Genomic DNA, 14,948 nt, shown 5'->3' on the forward strand with positions numbered 1-14,948 from the left:
TGCAAAGAAACCCGTATCCATGGCATTACTATCAGGTTAAGCCGGTTGAGTTGACGAGGACAACCATTACTACAGTCGGATGGCTGGCCCTGGTTAACCCCCATTCCAACCTTTTTCTTTAACAACCCTCAAAGGTGTAGCAGGCTATATAACCGAGTTTATGCATGCCTATCTACCCATTTGAATATATGAGCTATTCAAATTGCTACCTAACTCCCAAAGAAACTACACACACTAGTCGTCGATCCCATTATAATTTAGAGTCAACCTAACATTCCTTCTAAAACCCAGATGGATATTAGCACCTAACAGTCAGGTAGTGTGTGTGTGTGTGACTGAGAGAATGTGTATAAATAGGAAATCGAGATAGAGAAGGGCAAAAATTTGCTCAAGAAAAGAGACGAGATGGTGGGTTCTTCTATAATGAGCGGTGCAATAAAGATAGCTCCACATGCAACCATGATCGTTGTTCAGGCTATCACTGCAGGTTATTTTGTACTCACCAATACCATACTCGTTACAGGGATTAGCTCTACTGTTCTACTTGTGTATCAATACATATTAGCAACAATTTTCGCGGGTGCTCTGTCATTCATTTTTGAAAGGTAATTAATTCCAACCCCAATTGATCAAGATTCTCTCTTATGCCTTTTGTTTTGCCTGTAATGCATTTATTAATATACTACCTTCTTTCTTCTATTATTTCTCTGTTGCAGAAGGAACAGGCCCCCTCTCACATTACCCATTTTCTTCTGGATATTTTTTCTAGCTTTTGTTGGGTAATTTCTCTCTTTATAGATATTTTATGTGTTTGTTTGTGGATTTTCAATCTTGAGGATTCCCTGCAGGATAACATTGGCTCAGAACTTACTAGCAGCCTGTCTCTATTTCATCTCAAGTACAATAGAGACTGCGGTTCTCAACATGGTCCCCATTTTTACTTATATATTATCTGTTATCTCAAGAGAAGAAATGCTTGAATTAAACACATTATGGGGCAAAGGGAAGCTGTTTGGTTGTCTTTTATGTGTTTCGGGTGCTCTCACCCTAATGTCATGGCGTGGTTCTGCTATTATTCTCAAAACAAGCCTGGGAGAATGGATTCTTGGATTGGTTATGGCTGTCATAGGAATTCTTGCATTTAGTACATGGATTCTGATGCTGGTAAGTTTAATAGTCAGAGGGTCACCACGTCTCTTTCCAATTTTATCATCATCATCTAAATTTTTTCTTACTACTTCTACCTCTGAAGGAACCATTCAATCTAAAAGTTTAAGCTATAAATGAGCTGTTAGGTGAGGTCTATGAATAGGTTTTTATTTTCTAACACGCTCACCCATGCAAAAGCCACAAAAACACCCGTCCCTTGGTATATATATATATATATTCAAACCATCTTAATATACTTTTTCTTCTTATTTTATAGGCTATTGGAACTATTCCCAACTTTTCAATTTTATGACCATTACTTCATTCAAAGGTTGAATATCATTTTCTAACAAATGTGCTACATACTTAATATTCCATTGTCTAAATGACCAATATTATTTGCCAATAAACAAGATGGGAATGGTAGAGTAAAATGGATATAAGCTAATGGAGTCAAAATTAGATAAAATCATAGAAGTTGGGGCTAAGGTGGTGTTTGATAAATTTGAAATCTGAAAATAAGAATAGGTGCTTTCCTACTTTTTAGAGGCTCTGAATTGATAAGTTTGTTAGTATTGGATCAACTCTTTACTATCTAAAATTCACTGATTTTACTATTTTATCCCTAGAACATACTATTTGGAAATGTTGAGTTCAATTCGCACTATCTCATAACAAATAATTTTCATCTTCAAAATAATGTTGTAACAATACGAATAAAATTAATAAATTAATAAATAAAAATTACTAATTAATAAATGAAACGATTAAAATTAAAAAATAATTAATGACTATACAAATATTAAAATAATTAATAATTATTATTAATTATTGATCCCTCACCCTCTTGATAGCAAGTGTCGCTGCTGAGAGTTGCAGCGGCAGTGGCGGGAAGACTAGAGAGAGATCGAATAGGGTAGGGATATTTTCAACTTTATGCCACGTCTAAAACGTATCTAATGTGTTAAGTAACGGGACTGGGTCTTACAATTTTAGATTTAAAAAAACTTTTCAAATCATATTTCAGATGCAACACCAAATAAGCATTGCATCTGAAAAACAGATATTTCAAACTTCAAATGTCTGAAAAGTGTTATCAAACGTCAATAAGACAATAAAACCAAAAGTTATTGTAAAAATAAAATGTTTAAATGGGCGGATGTATTCAGCCTAATCTATTAAAAATAATAAAACCTAACGTAGGCCAAAATAGGTGAAGGATGATGCTAATAATGGTTTGAAGTCTAAAATATAATTTCTATTGTTGGATATATTGGCAAGAATTAAGATGTTTGTATTTGTGTATAACTATGGATTTTACGACCATGATTGTGCAGAGACCAATGATGAGAAAATACCCAGCTGAGTTTTCACTGTCCGCTATCATGTTCTTCTGCACAACATTACAAACAGGTGCATTAGCCGCAATTGTAAGTCATAAAGCATCGGAATGGCGCCTTAAATGGGGTCTAGAACTCATACTGGTATTATTTGGTGTAAGTATCAAGACATTATCAATCTTAATTAATGCATTACTCAAAAATACATATCAATATCAATGAATCCACAAAATAATGTAATGGTGTTTGGGTAGTGGCCGTTTATTTGAAACAATGCTAGTTAATCATTATATAGTTAATCATTTTTAGTGTTTCTTCCGTCATTCAGGTGTCCAATGACACCTAATAAAGTCTAATGTAGGAACGGCAATGGGGTCAGATTTTGAAATGCCACATCCCTGGCCCTGAACTCAATTACCTTGTTTCGTTCCTGCTCCAAACCCTATTGGGGTTTGAAATCCCAATCCCATCCCCTTCCCATGGGGAATGGGGATCCCTGAACTTGCCCTGCCCCACCTCGGTCATTCTTATTTGTAATTTATTTTTTGAAATCCATCTAGAAATAGTCGGGGTGGATTCGGGGGTAGGGCTGGGCCAGAGTGGACAAATACCATCTTTGTCCTGTCGCTGATCCCGAAAGTTTCAAGTTTCTCCAAAACCCACCCCAAACCTCAACCAATGGTAAAAAAACCCACCCCAACAGGGGTAGAGAGGGTGTATGTAGAGCCCTACAGGAATATGCCAAATTGCCATCTCTATTCTAATGGCACCTAGTCATCAAACAATAGCAATAAACATTTATACTCATTTTTCAAAATAAATCTTGTACAAAATGTTTCTTCAATAAAACAACCTCTATATTTTTTAGGTTGACTGAAATCAATTCCCGATCAGACTGAGTTATAGATCTTTATCCTCATGCATTCAATGTATTCGGGGTGTAACTTAAGCGGGCCAGGTTGGGCTTTTGTCAAAACTTGAATGAATAGACTTGAAAGACTAACCCCGAAGTAGTGTAAAGTGTTAATTAGACCAACCCTAGTTGCACCCTTATTACATATTTACATGTAGGGTGGTCTTGGAGTAAGAAATAATTTTGCCCACTATTTTAAACCAACCCAATTAAATTGCACTCTTTTAGATGCCCTATATAGGATGAACTTTGTGGCTAGAGGTGTAAATTGCACTCTTTTAGCTAGCCGTGCCATGCCAGCCTATGGGCCGAGTCAGGCCATGCTTCTCTTGGGATACTTCGAGGGGTCAACCCGGCATGGTCCACAGCCCATGTCATGTTGTACCACGAGCCAGGCCGAGTCGTGGACCAAGCCAAGCCATGAAAGGTATATTTAAAAAAATAAAAAATTTTAAAGTAAATTAGCAAAATAGACAAAAAAAATTCTTAAAATTTTATTTTATATGAATTTTGATGTATACAATTATTTACATATGCAATAATAAAATGAAATAATATAATAAAATTTTAAGTATATTAATATATTTATATTTTATATTATAATATATATATGGGTCATGTTGGATCATGCTGCATGTTGGGCCTTATCGGCATGTAGGCCACAAGCGGCACAACCTGCTCAATCATGCCGTGCCATGTCGGTGCATGGACCTAGAAACCCAAGCCTAGCACAACTGAACCCATCATGCCGAGCCATGCCAGACTAGCCCAATTTTATGTCAGGTCATGGGCAGCATTGCCCGATTTACACCTCTATTTATAGCATGTTCAAGAAAGAAAAAAATATGGTGCAATTGTGATCGCATGCAGTGGCAAAGCCAGAAATTTTTTCTTGAAGGGGCCAAGTTAAACAAGAAAATACGATGAGTAGAAGAGGTATGGTGTGTAGGGAAATGGGGTGAGAAGGTTTGGGTCTATTATAAATTTTTTTAAAGAAAAATAAACAAAAAAAAAACTTTAATTTTGAGATCTAGTTAGAGGAGCATTAGAGTGATCCTACATTTTTAGTTCAAAATTGGGGCAAGTACCCATTTTATTACATTTTTAACCTTGGGGGGAGGGGGGGAACATCCCCACCAATATACTTGGATCCGCCCCTAGTCGCATGTGAACCCATATTTTAATTTATTTCAAATTCTGGTGTACTTCCACTTCATGATGGATGACAGTATGCTGGATGTATGTGCAATATTCTTTCTTCTATTTGATAATTTGATCAAAAACGCATTATTGTAGGGTTTATTGAATAGTGGCTTATCAAATATCTTGTATACATGGTGTGCATCGGTCAAGGGGCCAATCTTTGTGGCCACATTTTCACCTCTAACATATGTGTTTACTATACTCATGGAAACAGTATTTCTGGGTAGCAGCTTATACACTGGAAGGTATACTACTATTTATTGTGTTTTACATTTTAATTTCATTTATTACTTGGACTGTTTCAGTTTTAATAAGGATTAGACTATTTCAGTTAATTTATTTTTGGCTAGTATAAATACAAATATATAAAGTGTAAAACCTTATATTTTATATTTGTATTGTGTATATTCGTATTTATACTTTTTTTCAAATTGAGCCTTAAACTCAGTTTGGAAGGAATACAAATACAATAATGCAAAACCTTGTATTTTGTAATATTTGAATTTATATTCTTTCCAAAATGAGCCTAAATTATGAGAACCAATGCTAGCTCCAATCAATGAAGTGTTAACAGGACAATACAGCTGTACATCAGAAACAATACTTTCACATGAAAGATCATATGCAGAAACCAGATTCAGTCAGTGCAAAGTTCGTCCGAAATAAAGCATAAAAATACAGAGATGTTCCCGATGCAAGGCTGTAAAGACTGTTCATATGGTGTTCGAAGTGCAGATGCAACTTGAGACCTAATTAATAGAATATACATCTGCGTCCCACAGCACATCCTGATCTTGTATTGGTAACATCTCTCCCAATGATGTTTTATTATTTCATGGGATGTCATTGGGAGATGTTTCCAATACAAGTTCAGAATGTGCTATGGGGCATTGTGGGGCGCCCCCCTGTGGGGTGCAGATGTGAACTCTAATTAATCCAGCTTAGAATATTACATGGGTTTGGTTTGGATTTTTGGTCTTCAAACTGGATTCAGGTCCAAAAATTGGGATGCTTTAATTTTTCATGCTGGACTGAGGCCTAGCCTTTAAGTAGCCCAAATCCAATCTGACTATACATATACATACAGATAGATATGTATTATAAGTGCATATATACATGTTTGGGCCCAGGCCAGGCATAACATTAATGCATCAAATTACAATGTGGGTTGGACTCAGATCGAGAAGATAGGGCTTAACCTTGGGCTTGAGCCTTATAGTCTTAGGATTGGGCCTGGATTGACCATAAACCCACTCCAACCTGCCTGACTTGCATCCCTATCTCTACCCCACCATCGATTCCTCAGTGGACAAGGAAAAAAAAAACACACAGCAGATCCAGGCAGGCCAGCCCGAATTGTTTTGTCCACGTACAATTCGCAAGTGGAGAAACAATTGGGCCCTTTTGCGTCCCCCAGGTCAGCCCAAAGCCCAAATCCAATGGGTTGGAGCAACTGAGCAAGATCATTAAAGTGAAAATTGAGCTTGCTTTGATCCAACTGTTTCTGCTAAAAGACCATCCTTTCCCTGTAATCCAATCCAGGCCAACCTATATATTCCGAACAGGCCGAAACTCATACACCCCTTCCGACCTGATTGATTACATTTAGGGGTGTCAATTGAACTGGGTTTAATCCAAACAGATCCAGTCCAATGTGAATCCATTATAATTGGACCAGGTTCAGTCGAATTGAATGAATGTTTTGGATTAATTTGGATCACCCCAATTTAATGTCTGGACCGTTTAATCTGTTCAAATTCATTTTGATTTAGATTGATTTTAACTCAAACCCAGTCCATTGACATATATATTCTTATCTTATATGAATGGATCAGATATTGGCTTAATCCAAGCCAATTCAATATGAATTTATTACAGATGGACCACGTTCAATCCAATCTAATAAATATTTTGGATCAAATTAGTCCAATCCAATATGTCTTGTTGGTCCGTCCAATTCATCCAAATTGATTTTGGACTGGACGGGGTCCAACCCAAATCCGGTCCATTGACACCCTTAGTTACATATCTTGTGCACACCCTATTCTAATCATTTTTCATCCCACGAAAATTTTCAAAAAATAATAAAATCTAGTGCACTGCAAGTCTGCAACACATTTAAAGAGAAAACTCGTCTCTATGGTTTCAGCTGATTTGTTTGAACTTTGAAGGAATTTCGTATTTCTCAAATTGCAGTGTTATTGGATCCATTGTTATAATCGCGGGGCTTTACATCTATCTATGGTCAAAGGCTAAGGAAGAAGCTTACACATCAATGAATGGAGATGACTCTATCACTTCTTCACTTATATTAGATGCAGCTCCATCACAGGTTCCTTAAAAGCTTATGGGCTTCACTTATATGCAAATTATTTCTCTCTTGTTATTATAAAGGGAACTCGTTATTTTAGTAAAACTAGTTTCAGGTAAATTATTTTCTCTTGCCACACAGACCTGGGATCAAATCCCACTACTTTCAGGTTGGGGGATGGGCTACTTCCATTGTGTAGCCCATTAAACTAAAAACAAAAGAAAAAGAAAAGTTATAAAACAACTAGACACATTATCGTTCTGTGCCACCTTACACATGAGAGAATGATTTTTTGCCTTTTATTTTTTTTAAGTTTTCTGCGTTCTTTTTTTTTTCTTGAAAAATAGGCTTTATGCTATTCAGTTCACTCACTATTTAATAGGGAGTAAGGTTCAAAGTATCAATATGTATCGGCTGATACGTATCGTTCCGGGACCCCTCTGATACACCCCTACAGTGGGTGTATCGGGAGTCTGACCAGTTCAGGGTGTGGAGGAGGCCTAAACCGGCTCCCCTGAACCATTTGTGAAAAAAAAAAGCACCAAAAGCTGTATCAATTCGCCCAATATGTACGCCTATACCGGCGTATTCGACATATCGATATTTCGAACCTTGATAGAGAGTTATAGGAATAAATGTCCTCCAATAGCAAATTTTTAATACTCTTCCCAAAGGACAGTTCAACCAGCTCATAGTCTCAATTAGACAAAGAACTTTTAGCAAGAGAGTATGAGAAATTTGGTTACCATCCCTACTTTAAATGAACTAGTGGGGAGACCCATTATGCACAGGCTTTGTATGTGAAATTGAAGAGGAAGGAGCCTATGACATATTTCCAATTGAATTATTTTTTGGGTTATGTATAGTCAGTCCAAGTATAGTTTTACTCATATATCATACCCAGTTGAAGTTTTTATTGTTTAAATACAAACTTTCTTGGATTCTAAAGAAAACTTATATGTGGATTTCCTCTCTTCTTTTCATCTATTTTGATTTCCTATAAATAAGAAAATTGTATGCCATTTGCTTGTCCTAAAATAATAAAATTATTCTTATTTATTTTTTGAAATGGAATTTATGAGTTTTAAAAATTAAATTTCGATGACTTCTATAGGGATAATTTAGCTTCACCCATTTAATGATGAAATGCATGGTGCCATGTATCATAAACACAAAGGAGTCTTATCCCTTGTATAATTGTATTATCTCAATGGTCAAGACCAAATCTGATTAGGTCACTTTTTGGGGGCGTTCTTTTTTCAGATTTTGAGAGGGGGAAGTTGACTCCATAACCTTACCCACATCTACCCACAACACACTACCTCTGTGCATTAGGAACATCTCCTCGTGCATAATACTATGTAGGAGTATGAGATATTTTCCACGTGTGATTGCGATGTTATGAGTGTAGACGTGGGTAGAGTTCTTATGGGTAGGAAATCCGGGCTCATCACATAGTTAATATAGATAATGAAAATTAACAAAAGTAACAATATGATTAAAAATAAACTTAAACACTTATACTAAATGTGCATGTGCATTGCATGTGGAAATTTTAAATTATGATAACAATTATTATTATTATTATATTTTTTATACCATTTCTGTCATAAATAAAAATAATTTTTATTTTAACAATTATTTTTATTTAATATGATAAGTATATAAAATTAGAAATGTTCCCAAATGTTTTCAACACAATTCTCTACTTTATCATTTTGTGTTCAATTTTTTTAAAAATATTTATTATTCAATTATGGCATCATGAATTTCTTTGAAAAGTTGGATTATTTACCCACCATCTAGATAAGAAAATTTTTTGCTTTCGGATCAGTTTTCAGTAATATATTCCATCTACATTATATATATTATTACTTGTATTATCACATTCTCAAGATTTATTATTTAACTATTATAGATTATTCCATTTAACTCAAACCACTAACCCACCACCCAAAAAGAAAAATTTTGTAGGGTGCCATTAAATTTTGTATTACATTTTCGTCAATGATAAAATTATTTCTTATGTATAATATTTATTTTTGTTTAATAAAATGAATGAATAATATTAGAGATGTACCCAATATTTTATTTTTATAAATATATAACAGTAGATGTGTGCCCAAATTTTTTTTATTTTTTACTTTTTGTGGTTATTTGTATTTTCTATTTTTACATAACAATAGATATGTACCCAATATTTCATTTATAGGTTATTTTAAATTTAGCATTCCATTTTCATCCTTAATAATAATACTTCTTACGTTCCATATTTATTTTTGTTTTATATAATGAATATACAATATTAGAGATATGCCAAATTCTTTTTTTGTATTATATATTTTATGTATTTTAATTTTTATTATTAATTATGGCATTATTCATTAACCCATTTGACCCCAAATGGTTGAACTGCTTACCCATCACCGGAAGGGAAGAAAATGGTTTTGTTTTCAAATTACTTTTCAAAATCTTTATTTTTATACTATTAAAATTAATGTTGTAGATTTAATTAATAGAATTTAATGATGAGATAAATACATCTTAAAAATAGGATTTAATGAGAGAATATACCTTAGATATGAGACTTAATCAGAGAGAATATGAAAATAATTTTATTTCCAATTGGTTCTAAATTTTACATTCCATTTCCATTATTAATAAAAACATTTATTATTTATTATACTTATTATTGTTTAATATTCTAAATAAATGATATTAAAAATGTTTCATTTTTTTTAATTTCTATACATTTTTATATTTTATCTATTCTTGAATTTTATTATTTAATTGTAGCAACATGGATTGGCCCATTTGACCCAAAATGGTTTGATTTCTTACCTCCACCTAAATGAAAACACTATTTTAGGTAGATTTTAAAAGTATAATTTATTTATGTTATTAGAATTATTAATTTATTATGTATGAATTTAATTAATAGAATTTAATAATGAGTAAAAATGGCTTAAATATATGATTGAATGAAGGTGAATGCAAATTAATATCTTAAATATTGGATTTAATAAGAAGGAATTGAATGCATTGAATATCTTAAAACAACCTATTTTCAACTCATTTAATATCAATAACCAATTATCCTCGTTTTTATCAATAAATTTAAATATAGAAGAGCAAATTTTGTCCTTAGTAAATTCCAGAAATATTCTTTACCCTATTTGTGCTTTTTAAAGTAGTATAAATGTTGTTCACCCATCAACTTTAGCTTGCTCGTCTTCATCTTATCTTGGATCTTACCATGTGCCAAATGCTACTATTTGGGCTTCAGATTCGAAAGTGATCTATTCTCACCCCTCATCTCAGCCTCAAAACTAGAATGATCGCAAGCCATCAAATTATGGTAAAAATCCTTGTCGTTTCTATAGAAGCAAAACCCACATCATGTCAAATATTGCCATAAGTTACAATCTGCCATCAATTATATGAAGAACCAAAAAGTTTACTTGTCTGCATATGTGGCCACTTCTAATGGGTTCTAGATTCTGGTGCAACAGATCATCACTAGGTATAGGATCATAAATAAATGTCATTGTCTTTCTGAATACCTTTTAAAAACAATGTTGAAATTAGTCCAAAATCATCATTTTCTATGCAATATTATTTTATGGGAAAATCTATGATGCCATAAAGGCATGATACATGAAGAACTTTACCAAACAAAATCCATCCATGAATTTTAATAAATACCACTTAATTGGTTAATACGTTTGTGATATCAAGTAAGGGTGTCAATAAACCGGTTTTGGATTGGACTCCATCCAGTCCAAAATCAATTTGGACGGATTGGACGGACCAATAAGACATATTGGATTGGACCAATTCGGTCCAAAATATTTATTAGATTGGATTGAACCTGATATGTACGTAATAAATTTGTTTTGGATTGGGTTGGATTAAGCCAATATCTGGTCCATTAATATAGGATAAGAATATAGGTGTCAATGGACCAGGTTTGGGTTGAATCCAATCTAAATCAAAATGAATTTCAATAGATTGGATGGTCCAGGCACTGAATTGGACTGGTCCAAAATATTCATCGGATTGGATTGGACTTGGTCCATGTATAATGGATTCACATTGGGCTGGATCGGATTTGACCAAATCCAATCCAATTGACACCCCTAAGATCAATTGATTGGTTATAAGTTTTTCAGATATGTTGTCTTTTTAGTATCATAGCCAAACCCTTATAAAAATAAGAAAGCTTATATATATTTTGGGACAAATTGTTCATAGAAAAAAAAGGATGTTTACACTAAAAAATATGCCTTTAAAAGTGATGCTGAAAATTGGTTGCTTAGGCTCAGTGTGGAAGGAGTACAAATACAAATATGTGCAGTACAAAATAATACAAAATGTAAGATTTTGCACTCTACATATTTGTATTTCTACTCCTTCCAAACTGAGCCTTAGTGAAATATCATGACTTTTGCGAATGATGTTGAAAATAATTGTTTAATAAAAGGGTAAAATACAAAAACCTCCCTTGAAGTTTCTAACAATAATAAAAACCTCCCCTATAGTTTCATTTTAACAAATACCTCCCCTGAACTTTTGAGAAGCTCAACAAAAACCTCCCTTCCATCACTGTTCCAGACGAAAAACGTTAGATATAAATTATTTCACATACAAAATTACTACAATAACCCCATTTTAACTCAACAAAAACCTCTTTTAACGATCATTTCAATAATTTTACATACAAAATTACTGAAATATGTTTTTTTATTGAGTTAAAGTGAGATTTATTTCAATAATTTTGTATGTAAAAGCATTTATAAAAGGGTAGAATGGATATTTGGAAAAAAAATGGTGCATCAATCTAACATTTTCCGTCTGGGACAATGACGGAAGAGAGGTTTTTGTTGAGTTTCTCAAAAGTTCTAAAAAAATATTTGTTAAAATGAAACTATAAGGGAGGTTTTTATGATTGTCAGAAACTTCAGGAGAGGTTTTTGTATTTTACCCTTAATAAAATACTGAAATGTTGTTGAGATTACATTTGTTTTTCTAATGAAAAAAGTTGAGATATTATGTATCATTTGAAAATAATACTAAAATCAAATGACTCCTTGAGATAATGCTAAACCCATGTGTGTGTGCTTTTAAAAAACAGGCAGAAATCACTTTAGAAAAATGATTATTAACCCAAAAAAGGCATGATAAAAAGTTGAAACTGTGGGATTAATTAATGCTTCCATTTCAATTAAGACCGACAAATTTACATCCATAGCTCCAGAAACAAATTATTGTGAAATGCAACACATCAAAATTTTGATTAACCATCACAAACATTGGTGCGAATAATTATACAATATGCAACATAGTTGTAAATATAGCACAATATATTGTATAAACTATTTGGCCCTAGTTATTGTCATATCAGCACCTGTTTTTAGTTGGGTTAATTGCTTATATATACCCTATAAGAAACTTTTTTTGTGCAATATTCATTTAAGAGACTTGAACTTTGCAAAAACAAAGAAAGCCAATTTAGATCTTAAGGCTTAGTTTAGAAGGAGTACAAATACAAAATAATATAAGGTTTTGCACTCTACATATATGTATTTGTACTCCTTCCAAATGGAGACTAAAGAATTAAAATGGCCATTTTTGCCCTCGAAGAGACTTAAGCCGGCGGTTCAGACTGCCTCCTAAAAATAGAAACAACATTTTGACCAACCTAAGGCGGTGGTCTAAAGAGTTCTAAGCCGGCGGTCCAGACCACCACCTAAAAACAGAAATAACATTTTGACTGACCTAAGGCAGCGGTTCAAAGAGATATAAGACGGCGGTTCAGATTGCCACCTTTATTAACTCTGAGTCGGTGGTTCTGACATACCACTGCTTTAGAAATGATTGAATCACATCGGACCAGTCTTCAAAGGCGGCAGTCTTTTCTGTCTAAACGGAAGGTCTTGACCTAGGCTGGCATGGTTTAGGGGGCAGGCTCATGACCATCGCCTTACCTCTGAGGCGACAGTCAAAAGGGCTAAGCCGGCGGTCCTACGACTGCTGCCTTTGACTGTTTTTCTTATAGTGAATGTTAGAAACTTCGCTAATAGATCCTTAGACAATGATAATAAAATAATAAAAATATGCTCATGTGCCAATGCTCAATTTTGAAAAGGTCACTTTTAACTTAATTTCTTTAAGATCTATGATAGTATAGATTTAATTAAATAACGTACACTAATTAAGATAATTAAGTAAATTAATCAACTATGTAAATTTAGCCATTGAATAAGTAAACTAAACTAATTTAAGAAAATAAGTTAATTAAGTAGAATCTAAATAAGTAAATTAAGTTAATTAAGCAATATTTAAAAAAAATGGCTCAAAAAGCGGCGACTAGTTTCAAGACAATGATTTTATCTTTTGGTTTGAACCGATCAGCTTATGACAAATTAAAAAAAAAATAAAAGATAAAATAATAATTGAAATAAAAAATAACAATTCAACCACCTAGGTCCATGTCACTAACCAATTCAATCATTTTTTGGCCAAATAGTAGTTTAGGGTAGAAACGAAATTGGTCTCTTAACCGATTTTCAGGCTAAATGGTCTGACCGTCTAGGTCAACGAAAACCAAAAGTCGTTCAACTATTCGAATCAGCAATTTGCTGACCAAGTGAACGTTTTTTTAGGCCATGTATAAAATAGAACTAGATAGTCGACTAGATCTTGAGTCAAATGGTTCAACTGCCAAGACCAATGATAGTTTTAAAACTATACAATTAAGGAATGGATTAAGTAAATTAAGCTAAGTAAATAGAGCAGTTAAAGAAATTATGGTAACTAAACTAATAAGTAAATTAAGTCAACTAAGTGAATTAGCTATTTAATTAATTCAATTAAGTAAACTAAGCTAAGTAAATAGAGTAATTAAATTAAATAAATTACACTAATTAAGAAAATTAAGCTAATTATGTAAGTTAACTAATTGATTAAGTCAATTAAGTAAAAATTAAGATAAGTAAATAAAATAATTAAAAAATTTTAAGTAATTTAGTTTAACTAAGCAAATTGAGTTACTAAGTTAATAAATTAAATGATTCTTAACTTATTATTAATTAAGCAAATTAACTTAATGTTTAAGTAACAATTTACTCTTAATTGTTGTTAAATTAGTTATTGTTAATGTAACAACTCTAATTTACTAAGTCCATTGCTCCAAGGTTAATACAATTTATTTTTTAATTAAAAGAATTTTTAATATCTAAAGAGTTTTTTTTATTTTAGGATAGGAATTCGGATTAGCAACGCTTTAGCTATTCAGCGGGCTGTGGAACAAATGATGAGGTTCCATGCCAGTAATAAATTCATGGGCCCACTGTGAAAAATGTAGACCCCATGTATTTAAATAATGGCGTGAAACCTTATCATTGGTTCCACAGCCTGCTGAACAAATAAAGCTTCAACTAAACCTTGCTCTAAAAAATGGCTTTTTCAAACTTAATCAGTGCCTCATAAACATACTTTTTATTATTTTATTTATTGTCTAAAGATTTATCAACTTCTTTATGTCATTTTTTTCCTTAAAATGACCTTTCCATCATAGCTTGAGGGTGAAAATGATCATTTTAAATCTTTAGAGTCTAAAGTAGTCTTTTTACAAAGTTCAAGGGTTTCACTTTCAAAACCTACTTCTAATGGACTGTTTAGAGTCGTTAATACATTATTTTAAATGTTTTTATAATACCAATATTGCCTTACAAGTTATATGACAAAACCAAAATCAATTAATTTTATGTATTAATAAAGAGAAGGGCGGTTCTAAAAAAAACAGAACTGAGAGCCAACCTTTTTAACCTTACCTAATCAACTCAATGAAATATTCACACACATTTTAGTGTACCTGTTATGTATTTTCTTCGTTCTTTAATGAATTTTTGCCTTAAAAGAAACCCTTAACTGGGTAGTGTTGGGGACATGGCTGAGCTGGCCCAAAGGCCCCTGGGCATCTGTCACAGCTCGGCTATGTTGGCACAGTCCAGTCGGGCTACGGCATTGC

General features: G+C 33.0%; 1 protein-coding gene across 1 annotated transcript; it reads left to right on the plus strand.

Moving 5' to 3' along the window:
• Positions 1-362: 362 nt before the first annotated feature.
• LOC104599749 (WAT1-related protein At4g15540-like) lies at positions 363-7,036 on the plus strand. The gene is made up of 6 exons (XM_010262422.3): positions 363-605; positions 717-779; positions 849-1,164; positions 2,487-2,645; positions 4,699-4,850; positions 6,802-7,036. The coding sequence occupies exons 1-6, from the start codon at positions 406-408 to the stop codon at positions 6,944-6,946; spliced, it is 1,035 nt and encodes a 344-aa protein (XP_010260724.1). The 5' UTR covers positions 363-405; the 3' UTR covers positions 6,947-7,036.
• Positions 7,037-14,948: the final 7,912 nt, after the last annotated feature.

Source organism: Nelumbo nucifera, chromosome 7, assembly GCF_055504915.1.
Source record: "Nelumbo nucifera cultivar China Antique chromosome 7, China Antique-T2T, whole genome shotgun sequence".
NCBI classification, from domain to species: domain Eukaryota; kingdom Viridiplantae; phylum Streptophyta; class Magnoliopsida; order Proteales; family Nelumbonaceae; genus Nelumbo; species Nelumbo nucifera.